Source organism: Chenopodium album, chromosome 24 (genome assembly GCF_948465745.1).
Source record: "Chenopodium album chromosome 24, dcCheAlbu1.1, whole genome shotgun sequence".
In the NCBI taxonomy this organism is placed as follows: Eukaryota; Viridiplantae; Streptophyta; class Magnoliopsida; order Caryophyllales; family Amaranthaceae; genus Chenopodium; species Chenopodium album.
Genome location: NC_137857.1, coordinates 5,158,401 through 5,177,145, shown reverse-complemented (window position 1 = coordinate 5,177,145; position 18,745 = coordinate 5,158,401). Strand labels below are relative to the sequence as shown.

Below are 18,745 nucleotides of genomic sequence, written 5' to 3'. Positions count from 1 at the left end.
ATTACTCATCCCTGACATCGTTATAGTTCATGTATTGATTTCTCATAACAAAATTTCCCTCTAAAACTATTGTGACATCGTCTTAACTTTTTCCTTTCTCTATAAAGGTTAGGAAAGAATGTCGTTCTTTGCATTTTCCACAAAACTCTATTGACAATTGACTAGCTACTTTGAATTTCTTAAGGAATAGTCAATCTTTTTCCATTTTCCAAGTAATTTTATTTTTCCACTTTAAATTTTTATTTACTCCTTTCGTGTTATAAGTGTTACACTTTAACTGGTACATAATTTTAGACAATTTAATTGACTTAAATAAAATAAGAGGTTAGTGGAATATTTGGAGTATTAAAATATTGTAAAAGAAAGACATGGAGTTAATGTGAGAGGCGAGAAATAATAATAATAATAATAATAATAATATATAATAATAATAATAATAATAGTAGTAGTAGTAGTAGTAGTAATAGTAGTAGTAAAAGCAGTAATGGATTTGAGTGGAGATTATGAGATGAGAGAGATCACAGATGTAATATTAAAATGTAGTTTTTTTGCCAAAAAAGAAGTGTACATTCAACAAGTGCAACACTTATTAATATTTAGTACCCAGAGGGATTAAAAAAAAAGGTAAAATTGGTAAAAACCACCTTTTATGTTCAACTTTTTTGAAAAAACCACCTTTTATGTTTTTTTTTTTTAATTAAACCACCTTTTAAGTATCTAAATTTTTAATTGCACCACCCCTATTTCAAATTATGACGAAAAAATTAACTAAAACGTCAAAGGGGCCCACAACTTGTGACTTTCGCTCCTAAATCATGTACTTCCTCCGTTCTGTTAATATTGCAACAAGGAGGAAATTACGCATCCCAAAGCACGTATTATATGCTAAATATCTATAATTGTGTAAGTATAAAAATTATAAAAATTTGATATCATGAAAGTATTTTATGAGACGAATCCAACAAGATCCCACATGACTATATTTTGATTAACGTATAAATCAATATTATATGGTCAAACAAGAGTAATGAATAGTGCAAAAAGTCCATTGTTGCAATATTAATAGAACGGAGGAAGTATTTTTTTCACCTCCAAAAACATTTGACCCTCCCCTTTATATATATGCATGACTAAATTGAGTAAAGCTCTAAAAAACCAAACTTAATTTTGCTACAAAAATTAAATTGTAGTATTTGTTTATTCTCAAAACCTAAATTGAGGTAATTGAAGTGGATGGTTGAGATGGAAGGGAAAGATTTGCTATGGTTGATGATTTGGAAGTGGATGGTTGAGATACAATATGTTAGATTTGAAATAGGGGTGGTGCAATAAAAAATTTAGGTACTTAAAAGGTGGTTTAGTAAAAAAAATAACTTAAAAGGTGGTTTTTTCAAAAAGGTTGGACAAAAAAGGTGGTTTATACCAATTTTACCTAAAAAAAACCTGCCTTTTTCATCCTTGAAATGACTACTATGTACAATACTTAATTTTGATTGACTAATAAGTGTTTGAAAACAACAAATTAGAATTATGATAGTTCGTATTAACAAATTTAACACACCTAAATATATATCCTAAGGGCCTGTTCAGATTTACTTAATTTCAGTTCAGTTCAGTTCAGCTCCAATCAGTTCAGTTCAATTCAGTTCAGCTCCAATCAGTTCAATTCAGTTCAGTTCAGCTCTTAATTTCCCTCTCTCATAAAATATTCATTTCAGCTCTGTTCAGTTCAGTTCAGCTCCAATCAGTTCAGTTCAGCTTCAGTTCAGCTTAGTTCAGTAAATATGAACAGGCCCTTAAGGCCCCGTTCTATTCACCTTAGTTCAGTAAATACCCCTCATGATTGCTTTAAAGGAGTTTGATATACTACTCATATCAACAAGATGCATCTTCCTTTTAGGAAGCTCATATGCTAAGAATACTCCATAGTTAAGCGTGCTTGGCTGGGAGTAGTCTTGGGATGGGTGACCTCATGGGAAGTGCATGAGTGAGGACAAAATGCGCCGGAAGGACTCGTGTTGGCATTTTATTTTAAATGCGAAATAACGTCAAAACAATTTCTCCTAATTTGAGGGGAATATATTATCCCATTATAATTGTGTCCTTAATCCAGACAATTCAAAACAATAGGTAGCTAGGTAGCCATCATCCAACATCATTGTCATTGCACCTAGAGGCACTACCTCTGCCCTTTAGGCCTTTACCAAATAAACTAGGTGAATAATAAAATTGATTCAGCAAAATCAAAATTGTCAATGCACCTTAAAAAAAAATAGAGGCAATAATGCTTTCTCCACGCATAGGCATTACAAAGATTTAAAAAACAAAAAGATACGGAAAGCATACTTTCAGTCTTTCAGATGATCGTCCAATATAATTCAGATTAGAAACACTTATTTTAGTAGTACAACATTACATTCTTTATTTGGTGCAAAGTGCATTATTACATTCTTTTTTTTGGTCCAAAGTACAATATTACATTTTTTTTACATTCTTACAGCATGTAGCGGTCTCTTTCCATTTTGGTAGTTCTCAAAGAAGATCTTTTCATAATGTCGCTCTCTCTTATAAATTTGGGGGCTGTCCTGTGTAATTAGTTCAGCAATCGGTCCAATTTCCCTGTCAAACGAGGAGCAGAACATGACTACTGATAATCTTTCTTTTTCTGAGTTCGTGACCACACGGTGCACTGGACTTTTCAGTATACCATTACTCATTATCTGTGCCAATTCAAAAGATAACATCTCATCACTTTAACATGATCATAATTAAGGCAATAAACTTATGACATAAACATATTCAAGTCTAAGGAAGAACACTTTACCTCTAATATATCACCAACATTGATAAATAAAGCATCAGGAACAATTGGAACTCTGAACCACTGATCATCTTTCAGAACTTGAAGGCCTTCCACCTCCTTGTCTTGCAGAACAACTGTGAAAGTTACTCCATCAGCATGTGGTTTGATACCGAGAATACTTTCAGGTGTCGGACATTGTCACTGAGTCTCCATGCTCTTTCAAGAAGCAGTTGTCGTCATCCAAATTCAAGGATCGTGCCATAGCCTTCATAAGAAGCTCAAATATCACCCTAAGATTCGACGTATATTCATGTATAATCTCCCTGCCAAAGTTCACACAAATGAAACTCAAAGGCTAGACAAAGTCAACTTACGAGTAGAGGTCAAGTCTACTTAGATCATTCACCTTACCTAGAGGAAAAATACTATAGAATATAGATATTAAAGATGTACCTAAATGCAACCGGCTTCTCAGGCCAATATTTTAGCTTTCGCTGATCTTCAGGGTTAACTGTAAGGTAAAGTCGATCCATCCAATCGAGTGTCTGCTGCTTCGATACAACTTCATCATTTCCATACCCATTCCAATCATCGATATCTCTAGAGTACTTTTGCTTCTCCTCAAGAGGAAGTGCAAAAAATTGCTTGCCAACTTCACGGACTTTGTCAAGGAAATCATTTGTCATGCCATGATTTATGGCCTGAGAGAACAATTATCACTTCTTAACACTCTACATCAGCTTCAATAATATAGCACCAACATAAAGCTAACATACCTAAAAGTTTACTCTTCTCTAGAATACTACGGAGTATTTCCTTAACAGATAAAACTAATTACGTACGAAAATTCATACCTGGAAACAGCCCCATTGACTGAGAGCTGATCGAAGCTTTCCTAATTCATGATCATATTCAGGAGAAGAAGGAGAAAACACGAGAGAAAAATCAATGACAAAATCATCCATGTATGAAACAGAGTCAACTTTTGATTGTGGGAATCCATCTTTATGAATAAACTGTTCTGGGATTTCACCATTACTGCTTAGAGCTATTTCTTGAACCAGCTTTGATTGCAACACTTCCTCCATAGTTATGTTTATGCTATGATCTGCAATCTTCTGCTTAAATAGTCTTTTGCAGAAGCTTCCATAGAGGATAAGATCAACCAATCAATGTTAATCAAAATGAAAAAAGTACTCCAATAATAGCAGATGTTGTGCTGTTTTGGTATTCCTTATCATAGATCAATATTTTCGATAATGATGATCATTAAGATATACAAGTTTTCTTGTTTCAAAAAAAAAAAAAAAAAAAAATGTACAAGTTTTCTATTAATAAGATTTTTAAAAAGTTATATGTTGAAAAGACTAATTCAAAATATTGGCTCGTCATCTGCTCCATTTATCTTTTGTTAAAGATATAATCATGTAAGTATTCGAGGGATTTTTCTATACACATATAATTGGAATCGAGGTTATTTAATGGTTAGAGGCCCTCTTTCGACTCTTGTGAGAGTGTTTGCAGTCACAATAAAAATCGATAAGCAAATACTAAAATGTCTCCTCAAAGCCCCAATCAAGAAGAAAAAGGCAAAGTTTTCAAGCACATAAATCACAATACAAGGTTTTCTGCAAAAAAATCATACAGAGTACGTGATAAAATCTCCACAGATCAACCAAGATACACACATTTAGCTACAAAGTATTAGATTCTAACAGCATGGAGCGGTCTCTTCCCCAACTGATAGTTCTCGAAGAATATGTTTTCGTAATGCTTCACTCTTTTGTACATCTGAGGTCTGTCATCTGTGACTAGTCCTGCTAACGGTCCAACCTCCCTATCAGGGTCTGAGAGACTGAACACTGCCACCGAGATTCTCTCTCTTTCCGAGTTTGTGACCACCCTATGCACGGGACTTTTCAGTATTCCATTACTCATTATCTGTTCCAAATAGATTGATTGCACGGGACTTTTCAGTATTCCATTACTCATTATCTGTTCCAAATAGATTGATTGATAAGAATATTATCAGGCCTTAATTTATAGGGTTGAACTCAACCTTGAAAATATTTGGTGTAAATGAGCAATCTTATATCTACTTTTTTAGCACAAGTATAGGCAGATCATCAATTTTTAAGAAGAAATTAATAAATTCTATTTAAAAGATAATAATCCCCCTTAAAATTCAAGTATTAGGCACCGTATACCAGTGCGATTTTGTAAATGACATATCCAATACGAGTCTGCAACTACTTTGTAAAATTTCAACTTAACAGGATTATATTTAAGGCAATCACAGCTCCAAGTAGTTACCTCTAATAAATCGCCAACATTGATAAATAAAGCATCCGGAACAATGGGAACTTTGAACCACCGATCATCTTTTAGCACTTGAAGGCCTTCAACTTCCTTATCTTGTAGAAGCAATGTTACTGCTGTTCCATCTGCGTGTGGTTTGACACCAAGAACACTTTCAGGGTCCGGACAAGGTGGATAGAAATTAAATCTCGAGTCCATTATTACTAGGTCTCCATGCTCTTGCAGGAAGCAATTTTCCTCCAAATTTAAGGAACGGGCCATTGCCTTCATGAGAAGTTCAAACATCGCTCTAAGGTTCAAGATGTATTCATGTATAACCTCCCTGCCAAATTTCAGATACATGAAACTCAGAAACTTAAGAAATAAATCATCTCATCTCCATGTTAAGCTTAGAGATGTACCTAAAGGAAATCGGCTTCTCAGGCCAAAACTTCAGCTTGCGCTGATCTTCAGGGTATACACTAAGATAGAGACGGTCAGTCCAATCAAGAGTCTGCTTCTCTGATATGATCGTGTCATTTCCATATCCATCATAGTCATTGATCTCTCTAGAGTACTTCTGTTTCTCTTCCAGAGGTAATGCAAAAAAATTCTTGGTAACTTCGCGTACTTTGTCAAGGAATTCGCTAGTCATGCCATGATTTATGGCCTGAGACAACATATGTAACATTCAAACATTACTCTTAGCATTTTTTTACAGCAAAAAATTCACACTACTTTGTTCTAAATTTCTTATAAACCGTCATACAAACACATAGAAAAACACCTGCTTGGTCGTTAAATTAACCAGTATATACTCCCTCGATCCCTGAAAGTTGTAGCTACTTTCGACATTTTTTGTTAGACCACCATTAAAGAAGGAACAAGAGGAGTTAATGCAATTGCTTTCTTCACTCACATTTCCCACAAATTGTCTCAAGCTACACATGAAGGGACAGTAAACATTAAAATTGATACACTGAAAATCTGAAATGTCTAATCATGTACTCTAATAAACATATAAATCATTCACAATATTATTGATTGAAAAGGCAAACATTATAAAATTTACATTTCCAATTTACTAATTAGTGACACCATTAATTTGAAATCAAAATCCTAATTAATCTTAGGCCTTAGAATTTGTCACTTAAAATTCTCAGCTAGAACAGAACAGAATGAAATGAAAATCAATCTTTATAACTGTATAAAAGTCAATCAAACCGCCATCAATGTTCTTCACAAATTGAAGCATATACCTAAATATAACACTAAACCCACATATTTTTCCCTTTTAATCAAATCAAATAAAAAGCCAAAGTCTTTACAACTAAACAATCATCCTTTCGAATGAAATAACGGATATAATACCAAATATCAACTATGAAACAATATAATTAGCACCCAAAATACTTCAATCAAGTAAAAAAAATACCCAAAAATTAAATTCAAACCTGAAAACAACCCCATTGAGTGAGAGCTAATTGAAGCTTGCCCAGTTCATCTTTAGCTTCAGAAGATGAAGGTGAAAAGAGGAGAGAGAAATCAATGACAAAATCATCCATATATGAAACTGAGTCAATTTTTGATTGTGGGTATCCATTTTTATGGATAAACTTTTCTGGGATTTCACCATTGTTACAGCTTCGAGCAATTTCTTGTACTGGCTTTTCTTGGAACATGATGATTTTAGTTCTGGATTGCAATTATTTTCTGTATGATTTTGATTTTTGATTTTTTTGAATTGAAGCTCTGAAATGGAGAAGATGAATCCATGTTAGTTCAATTAGTCAAAGGAAATATAGATTAGTCAAGGAGAATATTTTATGCTTTTATTCAATTGACTTTTTGGTTTCTAGTCAATTAATTCAGATTCGTTGTGAACGTGAGGTACTGAGTTTGGGTCGGATCAAATTGGATCGGTTGGGTTTATTTTACTACCTCCGTTTCATATTTTTTGCAACTTTTGTTAAAAATGGATGCTACACATTATTTGCAACTAATCTTTTCTTTCCTTTTTAGGTTGTCATTTCTCTCTCCTCATCACATGCATTCTTAATTTTCTCTCTCTATCTTACACTCACAAACAAATTTTGCCTAAGAGTCCGTGCACTCTTCAAAGTTGCAAAAAATGTGAAACGGAGGTAGTAAGTTAAATTATGGTGAATTAAGTTGAAAATCAGATCGTATTTATTAGAAGGATCGAGTGTTTATTGAATCCTCTTTTGGAGAAAATACAAGTTCATCAAATTGATAAACTTGTAATGTTTATCTAAGGGTATAATTGTCACATTATGCATTAAAGTATGGGTAAGTTTGTACTTTCACTGATAAAATAAGTTAACATTGTTAACTTTCATGAACTCTGATGTTAATGGAGGACAAAGTATTTGAAGAACGTTAATGGCGAAATCAGCCCTCTTCAATGGTGAAACTGAAGCTCGCGAGCAGCATCAATGGAGGAGGATGATACCTCTTCCCTTTGGGGTTAACCATGCCCATTAATTTTCCACTTTCTACTAGGGTTTTCGTTTAATCCGGCGGCGAAGCCGTCGAAAATATGGTGATTGACATTGTGGTTCATAAGCAGCTTCAATGTAAGAAAGAAGAATGCATCAATGGAGGAAAGAGGAAAGCATGAGAAGCTTCAATGGCAGAAAGAGGGAAACGGCGTTAGTGACGGTTTCTTGGGTAGTTTACAGCTGGATGTTGATGTGACCCATTTACTGTTCAAGTTATTTACTAAATAGCCATTTGATAAACATAAAACATTAATCTTGAAGATCAATGGGGGCCGGCTCCCTGTTTTGTCTAATTATAAGAACATGCCTTAAAAATAAATTATAAGAATGTTATTTGATTTTTTTTTTTTTTTTTTTTTTTCCTTATAGGCATTATATATTTTTTCACACCATTGAAAGGCATTATTTGACCTAATTTATTATAGATATATATATTTTTTTTGAAGGGTTTATTATAGATATATAGTACTACGTATAACACTATAACTCTTCAGTTGACAAATTAATTTTTGGGTTTTTCTACATGGTACCCTTGAGTTTTTGAGTTTTCTACCTTGTACCCTCTTAAATTCAAATTTCTACAAGGTGACTTTGAGTTATTAGTTTATTTTACATTAAAATATACCCTTGAGTTTTTGGTTTTTTCTATATGGTACCCTTGAGTAGTAAAATAAATGGCTCTAAATTAATTTGACTCAAACCCACACCATCTAAACGACTTACTTAGCACCATCAAAGACACAACTAGCATGTTTATTGCAAAAAAAAAAAAAGGACTAACAACTTGAGTCCCTCTAAAACAAGCTCTTTTAGTTAAAGTAGGAGCAAAACATTTGGGTTAATGCCTTATATGCAAACAGATTGAAAACTATATCTTTTTTTTTCCCCGATCAAACAAGTATTTCAAAACAAAAATCGTTGTCTTCTCCAATTTTCTCACAAACCCAGATTTCGAAAAATTGTTAATTTTTATTTTTATTTTTATTTTCGCGTACATATAATGACCGATTTTACATCCCTTGTTTGCGATTATCCAATTAAAATACTTCGTATATTGTTTTAGGATTAAAACAATCCCAGATTCACACATGAATCCAAATTTTCAATCAACTTTTCACACATAATATGTAAATCAAAGCATATTTTCAATTTTCATTGATGTGCAAGTGTATTTACGGGACAAAGATTACCATAATGGTGGTTAATCTCATCCATCAATGAACAAACTTCTTGAAGAACAATGATGAATAATGAAGAACATTGATGAACAATTTTTTGATTTTGATTTTTTATATTTAATGTTATTTTTTTATTTAATTTAAAACTGATTTTAATAAATAAATTTCGAAAATTATAAAATAATTATCAGAAATTCAGTAATTATGTTTTGGAAAATAAAAAAAGAATTAAAAAAGGAAAATACTAAAATAGAGGTTTGACCAAGCTTTAAAAATAAAAAATAAAAAATCAACCAATGATAATTAAGTATAGTGGTAGTCCAAATAAAGTGGACCACAGTAGAAACAAGAAACCTCACAAGGACAAACGGGCTAAATTATGGACAACAACATTCCCATCCCGTTTTACATGGGAAAAAGAAACCGAAAACAGACTTTAAGATGATCATCCAATTCAGATTAGAAACACTCATTCTAGTAGTACAATATTACATTCTTATAGCATGTAGCGGTCTCTTTCCATTTTGGTAGTTCTCAAAGAAGATCTTTTCATAATGTCGCACTCTCTTATACATTTGGGGCCTGTCCTGTGTAATTAGTTCAGCAATCGGTCCAATTTCCCTATCAAAGTCTGAGAAGCAGAACACGATTACTGATATTTTTTCTTTTTCTGAGTTCGTGACCACCCGGTGCACTGGACTTTTCAGTATACCATTACTCATTATCTGTGCCAATTCAAAAAATAACATATCATCATTTTAACATAATCATAATTAAGACAATAAACTTATGACTGAACATGTCCATGTCCACGCGTTGCACAGTCCTATACTAGTCACATTTTATAAAATCGACTAATCATATACTTCTATTTACCTCCAATAATCTAAACTTCCCGGCTTGAAACAAGATTCTTCTACGACATATTCAAGTCTAAGGAAGAACATTTTACCTCTAACATATCACCAACATTGATAAATAAAGCATCAGGAACAATGGGAACTTTGAACCACTGATCATCTTTCAGAACTTGAAGGCCTTCCACCTCCTTGTCTTGCAGAAGAACTGTGAAAGTTACTCCATCAGCATGTGGTTTGACACCGAGAACACTTTCAGGTGTTGGACATGGTGGATAGAAATTGAACCTTGCAAACATTGTCACCATATCTCCATGCTCTTTCAAGAAGCAGTTGTCATCCAAATTCAAGGATCGTGCCATAGCCTTCATTAGAAGCTCAAATATCACCCTAAGATTCAACGTATATTCATGTATAATCTCCCTGCCAAAGTTCACACAAATGAAACTCAAAGGCTAGACAAAGTCAACTTACGAGTAGAGGTCAAGTCTACTTAGATCATTCACCTTACCTAGAGGAAAAATACTATAGAATATAGATATTAAAGATGTACCTAAATGCAACCGGCTTCTCAGGCCAATATTTTAGCTTTCTTTGATCTTCAGGGTTAACTGTAAGGTAAAGTCGATCCATCCAATCGAGAGTCTGCTGCTTCGATACAACTGCATCATTTCCATACCCATCCCAATCATCAATACCTCTAGAATACTTTTGTTTCTCCTCAAGAGGGAGTGCAAAAAATTGCTTGCCAACTTCACGGATTTTGTCAAGGAAATCATTGGTCATGCCATGATTTACGGCCTGAGAAAACAATTATCACTTCTTAACATAGCATTTTTTTTCCTTTTTGAAATCATTCTATTAAATTTTTTTTATTCACAATAGAAAAGAAACCAAAATAATTGTGAGAAATTTAAACTTATACCCTTCACATGTCCAAATCAACTTGAGTATGGTTTACACTCTACATCTACATCAGCTTCAATAATAAGCACCAAAATAAATCTAACATGCTTAACAGATAAAACTAATTACGAAAAATCATACCTGGAAACAACCCCATAGACTGAGAGCTGATCGAAGCTTTCCTAATTCATGATCATATTCAGGAGAAGAAGGAGAAAACACGAGTGAAAAATCAATGACAAAATCATCCATGTATGAAACAGAGTCAACTTTCGATTGTGGGAATCCATCTTTATGAATAAACTGTTCTGGGATTTCACCATTACAGCTTAGAGCTATTTCTTGAACCGGCTTTGATTGCAACACTTCCTCCATAGTTCTATTTATGCTGTGACCTGCAATCTTCTGCTTGAATTATCTTTAGCAGAAACTTTCATACAGGATAAGATCAACCAATCTCTGTTAGTCAAAATGAATAAAGTACTCCAATTGTAGCAGATTATTTTATTATTGCACTGACTCTATTTTTTGTCATAGAGCAATCTTTTCAATAATGATGCTCGTTAAGATGTACTTTTGACCATTAACATTTTTAATACAAGTATTTTATTAATAAATTTTTTAAAAAGTTCATATATTGAAAAATCACTTTAAGTTCATATAGCCGACCTCACTTATTGATTAAGGCTTGATTGATTGATATGTTGAAAAACACTAATTTAAAATATTGGCTCCTAATCTGCTCCATTTATCTTTTGTTAAGAATATAATGTAATACAAAGGATATTTAAGAAGGAATTTTTTATACACAGTATAATTAGAATCGAGTTATATTATAGTTAGAGGCCCTCTTTCGACCCTTGCGAGAGTGTTTGCAATCACAATAGAAATCAACAAGCAAATACTAAATTGTCTCCTCAAAGGCTCAATTAAGAAGGGGGAAAAAAAAGAAAAAATTTCAAGCATAGAAATCACAAAGCAAGGTTCTCAGCAAAAACATACAGAGTTCGTGATAAAATCTCAAGACTCAAGAGATCAACTAAGATACACACATTTAGCAACACAGTATTAGATTCTAACAGCATGGAGCGGTCTCTTCCCCAACTGATAGTTCTCGAAGAATATGTTTTCGTAATGCTTCACTCTTTTGTACATCTGAGGTCTGTCATCTGTGACTAGTCCTGCTAACGGTCCAACCTCCCTATCAGGGTCTGAGAGACTGAACACTGCCACCGAGATTCTCTCTCTTTCCGAGTTTGTGACCACCCTATGCACGGGACTTTTCAGTATTCCATTACTCATTATCTGTTCCAAATAGATTGATTGATCAGAATATTATCAGGCCTTTATTTATAGGGTTGAACTCAACCTTGAAAATATTTGGTGTAAATGAGCAATCTTATATCTACTTTTTTAGCACAACTATAGGCAGATCATCAATTTTTGAGAAGAAATTAATAAATTCTATTTAAAAGATAATAATCCCCCTTAGAATTCAAGTATTAAATGACATATTCAATACGAGTCTGCAACTCCCTTTAAAATTTCAGCCTAAGAGGATTATATTTAAGGCAATCACAGCTTCAAGGAAGTAATTACCTCTAATAAATCACCAACATTGATAAATAAAGCATCTGGAATAATGGGAGCTTTGAACCACTGATCATCTTTTAGCACTTGAAGGCCTTCAACTTCCTTGTCTTGCAGAAGCAATGTTACTGCTGTTCCATCCGCGTGTGGTTTGGCACCAAGAACACTTTCAGGATCTGGACAAGGTGGATAGAAATTGAATCTTGAGGCCATTATTACTAAATCTCCATGCTCTTTTAGGAAGGAATTTTCCTCCAAATTCAAGGAATGGGCCATTGCCTTCATGAGAAGTTCAAATATTGCTCTAAGCTTCAAGATGTATTCATGTATAACCTCCCTGCCAAAGTTCACATACATGAACTCAGAAACTTAAGAAATACTAGTATATCAAATCATCTCGATGTTAAGAATAGAGGTGTACCTAAAGGAAAGCGGCTTCTCAGGCCAATACTTCAGCTTGCGCTGATCTTCAGGGTATACAGTAAGATAAAGCCGGTCAGTCCAATCAAGAGTCTGCTTCTCTGATACAACCGTGTCATTTCCATATCCATCCCAGTCATTGATCTCCCTAGAGTACTTCTGTTTCTCTTCCAGAGGTAATGCAAAAAAATTCTTGGTAACTTCGCGTACTTTGTCAAGGAATTCACTAGTCATGCCATGATTTATGGCCTGAGACAACATATGTAACATTCAAACATTACTCTTAGCATTTTTTACAGCAAAAAATTCACATTACTTTGTTCTAAATTTCTTATAAACAGTCAAACAAACACAGAAAAACACCTACATGGATATTAAATGAACGAGTACATACTCCCTCGATCCCTAAAAGTTTAAAGTTGTAGCCACTGTGCCTTTTTTGTGAGACAGTCACCATCAAAGAAGGAGCAAGAGGGGGGTTATTGCTTTCTTTACTCACATTTCCCACAAATTGTCTCAAATTAACCTTAAGGGACACTAAACATTAGAATTGATACACTGAATATCTGAAATTTCTAATCCATGCCAAAGAATATGAACTGTTACAAACATATAAATCATTCACAATATTATTGATGGAAAAAGCAAACATTATAAAATTTACATTTACTTTGTTCCAATTCACTAATAAGTGACACCATTAATTTGAAATCAAAATCTTAATTAATCTTAGGGCCTGTTTACATTTACTTAATTTCAGTTCAGTTCAGCTCCAATTAGTTCAGTTCAGTTCAGCTCTAATCAGTTCAGTTCAGCTCCTAAGGGCCTGTTCTCTTACGTTGAAATTCAGTTCAGTTCAGTTCAGCTGAGTTCAGTTCAGTTCAGCTCAATTCAGTTAAGTTCAGTTCAGCTCCTAATTTCCTTCTCTTATAAAATATTCATTTCAGTTCAGTTCAGTTCAGCTGAGTTCAGTTCAGTTCAGCTGAGTTCAATTCAGTTCAGTTCAGCTGAGTTCAGTCAATGAGAACAGGCCCTAATTTCTCTCTCTCAAAAAATATTCATTTCAGCTCAATTAGTTTAGTTCAGCTCCAATCAGTTCAGTTCAGATCCAATCAGTTCAGTTCAGTAAACATGAACAGACCCTTAAACCTATGATTTTGTCACTTTAAATTCTCAGCTAGAACAGAACAATTTGAAATGATAATCAATCTTCAACTGTATAAAAATCAATCAAACACCTAAATATAACACTAAACCTATTTTTTTTCCTCTTAATCAAATCAAATAAAAAGCCAAAGTCTTTACAACTAAACAATTATCCTTTCGAATGAAATAACGAATATAATATCAAATATCAACTATGAAACAATAAGATTAGCACCCAAAATACTTCAATCAAGTAAAAAAAAAAACCCAAAAATTAAATTCAAACCTGAAAACAACCCCATTGAGTGAGAGCTAATCGAAGCTTGCCCAGTTCATCTTTAGCTTTAGAAGATGAAGGTGAAAAGAGAAGAGAGAAATCAATGACAAAATCATCCATATATGAAACAGAGTCAATTTTTGATTGTGGGTATCCATTTTTATGGATGAACTTTTCTGGGATTTCACCATTGTTACAGCTTCGAGCAATTTCTTGTACTGGCTTTTCTTGGAACATGATGATTTTTGTTCTGGATTGCAATTATTTTCTGTATGATTTTGATTTTTGATTTTGTTGAATTGAAGCTCTGAAATTGAGAAGATGAATCCATGTTTGTTCAATTAGTCAAAGGAAATATAGATTAGTCAAGGAGAATAATTTTTTGGTTTCTACTTTCTAGTCAATTAATTCAGATTCGGTGTGAACGTGAGGTACTGAGTTTGGTTCGGATCAAATTGGATCGATTGGGTTTATTTTGAGTTAGGTTATGGTGTTTTATAGAAGTTGAAAATCAAATCGTTTTTTTTGGAAGGACCGAGTGTTCAAACAATAATGTGATATAAAAGAGGGTTAGTAATATTGAATCCTATTTTGTCTAATTATAAGAATATTCCTGAAAAAAAAAAAAAAAAAATTGTAAATTACCACCCAAAAATAGAACCATTTTCGAAATAACCACCCATTAAAAATTTTATTTTAAATTACCACCTCTTAAATTAATTAATTACGCAGATTACCACCTTTTTTTGAATTTCCGATTGAATTCAAATGTGTAGGGCCCACAGTCGTTACTTCCCTCCTATTTTTTTTTTCTTTTTTGTCGATTTCACAAATGTAAGCTATTGAAGACTACTCCTCTCTCAATTCTCTTATTCAATTCTCTCTGCAAATCCACCTATCTCCATAAATTCTCACCCACTCTTCAAATTAGGATCCTAAATTGCAGATTAAAACCCTAAATTAGTTTTAGTTCACAAAAGAAGTTATTCCTGTCTAATTGGGGTTTTGCTTGAAGCTTGGGCGAACACAATTTGCAAACACAAGTTTCCCTAAATTAGTAGCAATTCAATGACTAAAAAACAAAATTGGGTGAAAAACATGAACCCTAATTAACTAAACACCCAATTTCCCCCAATTAAAATACAATAAGAACCCTAATTTGCGAAGAAAATAAACCCTAATCAACCGGTTTTCAATTCCCCAATTTATTAAGTACAACAAGAACCCTAAGTTTAAAGAATGAAAGTCTTTGCCTGATGCGAATTCACCTATGAAGTTTCTTGAGAACACTTCTGCAATTACAAGCTCATATGTTTGGGGTGAATTTTGTGGAATCTGGGGAGAATTTGCAGTATAAATCGCAAATTAGGGTAGGAGATATGTTATATAGGGAAAAATCCGGGGGGGGTTCATTTGGGAAGCAAGAACTAGTCGTTATTAGCCATTAGGAGGGCCCCACACATCTGAATTCAATCGAAAATTCAAAAAAGGTGGTAATCTGCGTAATTAATTAATTTAAGGGTGGTAATTTAAAATAAAATTTTTAATGGGTGGTTATTTTGAAAATGGTTCTATTTTTGGGTGGTAATTTACAAATTTTCCAAAAAAAAATCATAAGAAAAAATAAAAATGTAGGATTATAAATCTTAGTAGTAGCCAATTAAATAAGAGATTATTAATTTATTTTAAAATTAAATAATTCAATTGTCACGTAAGCAAAATTGGCGAATGAGTTTTTTAAGTTTAAAATAATTAAATTTTAAATATTATCTTTTAATATTAGAAATTTTATCTAAATATATAACAAATTTTAGCTAATAAATACAAAAAAAAAAAAAATAATCAAACAAACCGTGCATTGCACGGGCTTCATCTAATTTATTATAGATATATATATTTTTTGAAACATTTACTATAGATATATAGTACTTCGTATAACACTATAACTCTTCTACTCACAAATTAATTTTTTTTTATATAATTTAAATTCAAAAATAAAATCATACTATCGAATCTTTATTTTATTATTATTATTATTATTATTATTATAAAAATATAAAAAAAAACCTACAAAGTCAATCAATTTACAAGAAATTAGTGGGAAGCCAAGATACAATATGGGCCCCCACCCCTCTAGCTATAGCGAACCCGATCCTGCTGAAGATGTGAGCAGCTGCACGAGCACCAATATCCCGAGTCTTAGCGAACGCCTGAACCCGCTTCAGCAACGCAATAGCATCCTTCTCTAATTCCCCCAATGAAGAAAAGGAGAAAGGAAAAAAACCGTAGCTTATTATTATTATTATTATTATTATTATTATTATTATTATTATTATTATTATTATTATTATTATTATTATTATTATTATATATTTATTTATTTATTTTATTTTAGACGTTAAGATAAGTTAAGAATCTGATGTTATGCGAATCACCAAATATTTGTTTCTTAAAACAAACCTACCAATCACAAGTACACAGTCATTAAAGTTTCCTAGTATAAGTAATACCCCTAATTTTTTTTATTATTTTTTTTATTTTTATGTATATATACTTGATATTATTCCCAATTCATAAGTCATAATTTAGTACTACACGAAAGAGATACAAAATCAAACAAAATAATGGAGTTTTGCTTAGATGTTTGTCTTCACAAATTACAAGAGAAGGCAAAATCATACGATATGGTTAGTACCTCTGATCAAGAAAACATTGCGATTTCGCCTTTCGGAATCTGCGTAATATTGAACATAATTACCAATGGGGCTAAAGGAGATACCTTACAACAACTTCTCCAATTTCTCAAGCTTCGAAGTGTTGATGATTTGGTGTCTCAAGCTAACCAACTTATGCAAATCGGCAAATCCTCGAAACATAATGAAAATCCTGTCATTTGCAATTTCAATGCTGTTTTGGTGAAGGAGTCGATATCGCTCAATAAAAATCACCAGGATTACCTTGAGAACGTATTCAAGGCTAAACTAAAGCACGAGGATTTTCTTCGTAAGGTAATAATTTAACCTAAACTTTTATTTCTTTATTTTTATTTAGGTTTTTGATTTATTGTATGATGGAGTATACTCTAAGGAAAACTCAAAACTGTAATGTAATTTGTTATGTAACTTGTTATAAGTCTTATAACATAGTATAAAAAGTATTAGTTAAATTCTAATTTAACACGTTAGTTCTCTATATTACATATTATTGATCCAATTTCGCTTAACAAGAATTACTCATATATATATATATATATATATATATATATATATATATATATATATATATATATATATATATATATATATATATATATATATATATATATATACCGTCATACGAAGTACTTTACAATATAATTTACAACGAAATCATCGATCTTATATTGTTTTTCGTATTATGTTACTCCGTTTTATTTCATAACCTTCTTTACCTATACGAAGAAGTAGTTAATCAATAATTTATTTGCATTGGTTTTAATTCTAAATCAAGTCCTACTTTTATAATTATAAGTACTTAATGGAATCTGATCTTTTGATTTTCTTATTTTCTTCTAGAATGAAGCAGTAGATGAGGTGAATGAATGGATAAAACAAGAGACAAACGGCTATATAGAAAAGTTTTTTCTTGACGGAGCCTTTGATCAGAAGAACGAATCGAGTATGGTTATCCATGCCAATGGCCTCTATTTCAATGGAAAATGGGAAAATGAATTTTTTGAATCAAACACGAAAAGGGAGAAGTTTTACCTTCTAGACGATAATAAAATGGTTAAAGCCCCCTTTATGAAGGATTATGGAAGGTCGTGTTTGTATGGTACATTTGATGAATATGATGTTCTTAAGTTTCCGTATAAGGTTAACAAAAATATTAATTATAAAAGCTCGAGGAGATTCTCAATGATCATCATTCTTCCAAAAGAAAGATTAGGGCTACCAAATTTAGCCCAAAAATTCCGAGATAACCCTAATCTTTTGTCGCGAAGACATTTGGTTTTAAAGCAAGAGGAAATAGCTCGATTATGGATTCCAAAATTTAAATTCATGTATGATTTTACTCCTTTAGAAGAAATGAAAGAATTAGGGCTAACATTGCCTTTTACCGAAAATAATGATGAATTCACTTGTATAGTTGAAGGGGGTGTTAGAAGAAACGTTTCAAAGATCCTTCAACGTACACAAATTGAATGCAATGAAAGTGGTACAGAAGTAATATGTTGCACTGAAGATTCAGACACCGATGTGGGGTTTAGTGTTCATACTCGGCCAGTTATCAACTTCATTGCTGATCATCCCTTCATGTTTGTGATCAAAGAAGACGTACGAGACACCATATTTTTCCTAGGAGCGATTTTTAATCCTCTTAACAATGAGGACACTAATGAAGACAACGATGAATCTGATGAAGAAGATGTGCCTAACATGACAAGTACAACCTTTCATGAATTCGAAGAGGGAGAGTCCGATGAGGATTTATTAAGTCTTTTTGATTAATCGAGTTTTTTTTTTTTTTTTTTTTCACAAGAGCAAATGATCTGATGAGTGCCACCAAGAAGACTTTGACCAATTAAGCTAGTTTGTTGATCATATACTATGAATATATATATATTTTTTTTCTTTAAGTGTATTTGGCTTTTATGGTTTAATTCTTAGTTAGTGAAAATTATAATAGAATTATTAGTTTATTACCATATAATTGCGATATATATATTTTTGAAGACTTTTTGTTTAGAACTACCTTATACAAGTCAA

At 32.5% G+C, this 18,745-nt stretch overlaps 4 protein-coding genes and 1 pseudogene across 7 annotated transcripts; 1 reads left to right on the top strand and 4 right to left on the bottom strand.

Annotated features, from left to right (window-relative positions):
- Positions 1-2,364: 2,364 nt before the first annotated feature.
- On the bottom strand, positions 2,365-4,232 carry LOC145610316 (codeine O-demethylase-like; annotated as a pseudogene). Its single transcript, XR_014106269.1, has 4 exons — positions 3,658-4,232; positions 3,257-3,504; positions 2,825-3,126; positions 2,365-2,720 (listed from the first exon to the last, which is right to left on the bottom strand). The product of XR_014106269.1 is annotated as a codeine O-demethylase-like (transcript).
- Positions 4,233-4,363: 131 nt separating this feature from the next.
- On the bottom strand, positions 4,364-6,882 carry LOC145610313 (codeine O-demethylase-like). Of its 2 annotated transcripts, none has more exons than XM_081665640.1 (4): positions 6,556-6,882; positions 5,524-5,771; positions 5,117-5,444; positions 4,364-4,798 (listed from the first exon to the last, which is right to left on the bottom strand). In XM_081665640.1, the coding sequence occupies exons 1-4, from the start codon at positions 6,781-6,783 to the stop codon at positions 4,508-4,510; spliced, it is 1,095 nt and encodes a 364-aa protein (XP_081521766.1). In that variant the 5' UTR covers positions 6,784-6,882; the 3' UTR covers positions 4,364-4,507. The 2 variants fall into 2 exon arrangements, with proteins under 2 accessions (XP_081521766.1, XP_081521767.1); XM_081665641.1 differs by having other exon boundaries at positions 4,364-4,744.
- Positions 6,883-9,221: 2,339 nt separating this feature from the next.
- LOC145610315 (protein LATERAL BRANCHING OXIDOREDUCTASE 1-like) lies at positions 9,222-11,007 on the bottom strand. Its single transcript, XM_081665642.1, has 4 exons — positions 10,706-11,007; positions 10,212-10,459; positions 9,754-10,081; positions 9,222-9,526 (listed from the first exon to the last, which is right to left on the bottom strand). The coding sequence occupies exons 1-4, from the start codon at positions 10,937-10,939 to the stop codon at positions 9,290-9,292; spliced, it is 1,047 nt and encodes a 348-aa protein (XP_081521768.1). The 5' UTR covers positions 10,940-11,007; the 3' UTR covers positions 9,222-9,289.
- Positions 11,008-11,493: 486 nt separating this feature from the next.
- On the bottom strand, positions 11,494-14,372 carry LOC145611708 (codeine O-demethylase-like). Of its 2 annotated transcripts, none has more exons than XM_081667058.1 (4): positions 14,007-14,372; positions 12,576-12,823; positions 12,164-12,491; positions 11,494-11,869 (listed from the first exon to the last, which is right to left on the bottom strand). In XM_081667058.1, exons 1-4 carry the CDS (start codon positions 14,232-14,234, stop codon positions 11,633-11,635), a joined length of 1,041 nt encoding a protein of 346 aa, XP_081523184.1. In that variant the 5' UTR covers positions 14,235-14,372; the 3' UTR covers positions 11,494-11,632. The 2 variants fall into 2 exon arrangements, with proteins under 2 accessions (XP_081523184.1, XP_081523185.1); XM_081667059.1 differs by lacking the exon at positions 14,007-14,372 and adding an exon at positions 12,942-13,053.
- Positions 14,373-16,621: 2,249 nt separating this feature from the next.
- On the top strand, positions 16,622-18,487 carry LOC145610432 (serpin-ZX-like). Its single transcript, XM_081665775.1, has 2 exons — positions 16,622-17,005; positions 17,552-18,487. The coding sequence occupies exons 1-2, from the start codon at positions 16,622-16,624 to the stop codon at positions 18,485-18,487; spliced, it is 1,320 nt and encodes a 439-aa protein (XP_081521901.1).
- Positions 18,488-18,745: the final 258 nt, after the last annotated feature.

What these genes read in the sequence shown, in the direction of transcription:
- LOC145610313 (XM_081665640.1), bottom strand. Translation starts at nt 6,783, where the DNA reads ATGTTCCAAGAAAAGCCAGTACAAGAAATTGCTCGAAGCTGTAACAAT. An exon ending in CTCAATGGGGTTGTTTTCAG is followed by an intron (nt 5,772 to 6,555) that starts GTTTGAATTTAA and finishes ATGTTGTCTCAG; the next exon opens with GCCATAAATCATGGCATGAC. An exon ending in ATGTTGGCGATTTATTAGAG is followed by an intron (nt 4,799 to 5,116) that starts GTAACTACTTGG and finishes TATTTGGAACAG; the next exon opens with ATAATGAGTAATGGAATACT.
- LOC145610315 (XM_081665642.1), bottom strand. Translation starts at nt 10,939, where the DNA reads ATGGAGGAAGTGTTGCAATCAAAGCCGGTTCAAGAAATAGCTCTAAGC. An exon ending in GTCTATGGGGTTGTTTCCAG is followed by an intron (nt 10,460 to 10,705) that starts GTATGATTTTTC and finishes TTGTTTTCTCAG; the next exon opens with GCCGTAAATCATGGCATGAC. An exon ending in GAGAAGCCGGTTGCATTTAG is followed by an intron (nt 10,082 to 10,211) that starts GTACATCTTTAA and finishes GAACTTTGGCAG; the next exon opens with GGAGATTATACATGAATATA.
- LOC145611708 (XM_081667058.1), bottom strand. Translation starts at nt 14,234, where the DNA reads ATGTTCCAAGAAAAGCCAGTACAAGAAATTGCTCGAAGCTGTAACAAT. An exon ending in CTCAATGGGGTTGTTTTCAG is followed by an intron (nt 12,824 to 14,006) that starts GTTTGAATTTAA and finishes ATGTTGTCTCAG; the next exon opens with GCCATAAATCATGGCATGAC. An exon ending in ATGTTGGTGATTTATTAGAG is followed by an intron (nt 11,870 to 12,163) that starts GTAATTACTTCC and finishes TATTTGGAACAG; the next exon opens with ATAATGAGTAATGGAATACT.
- LOC145610432 (XM_081665775.1), top strand. Translation starts at nt 16,622, where the DNA reads ATGGAGTTTTGCTTAGATGTTTGTCTTCACAAATTACAAGAGAAGGCA. An exon ending in ACGAGGATTTTCTTCGTAAG is followed by an intron (nt 17,006 to 17,551) that starts GTAATAATTTAA and finishes ATTTTCTTCTAG; the next exon opens with AATGAAGCAGTAGATGAGGT.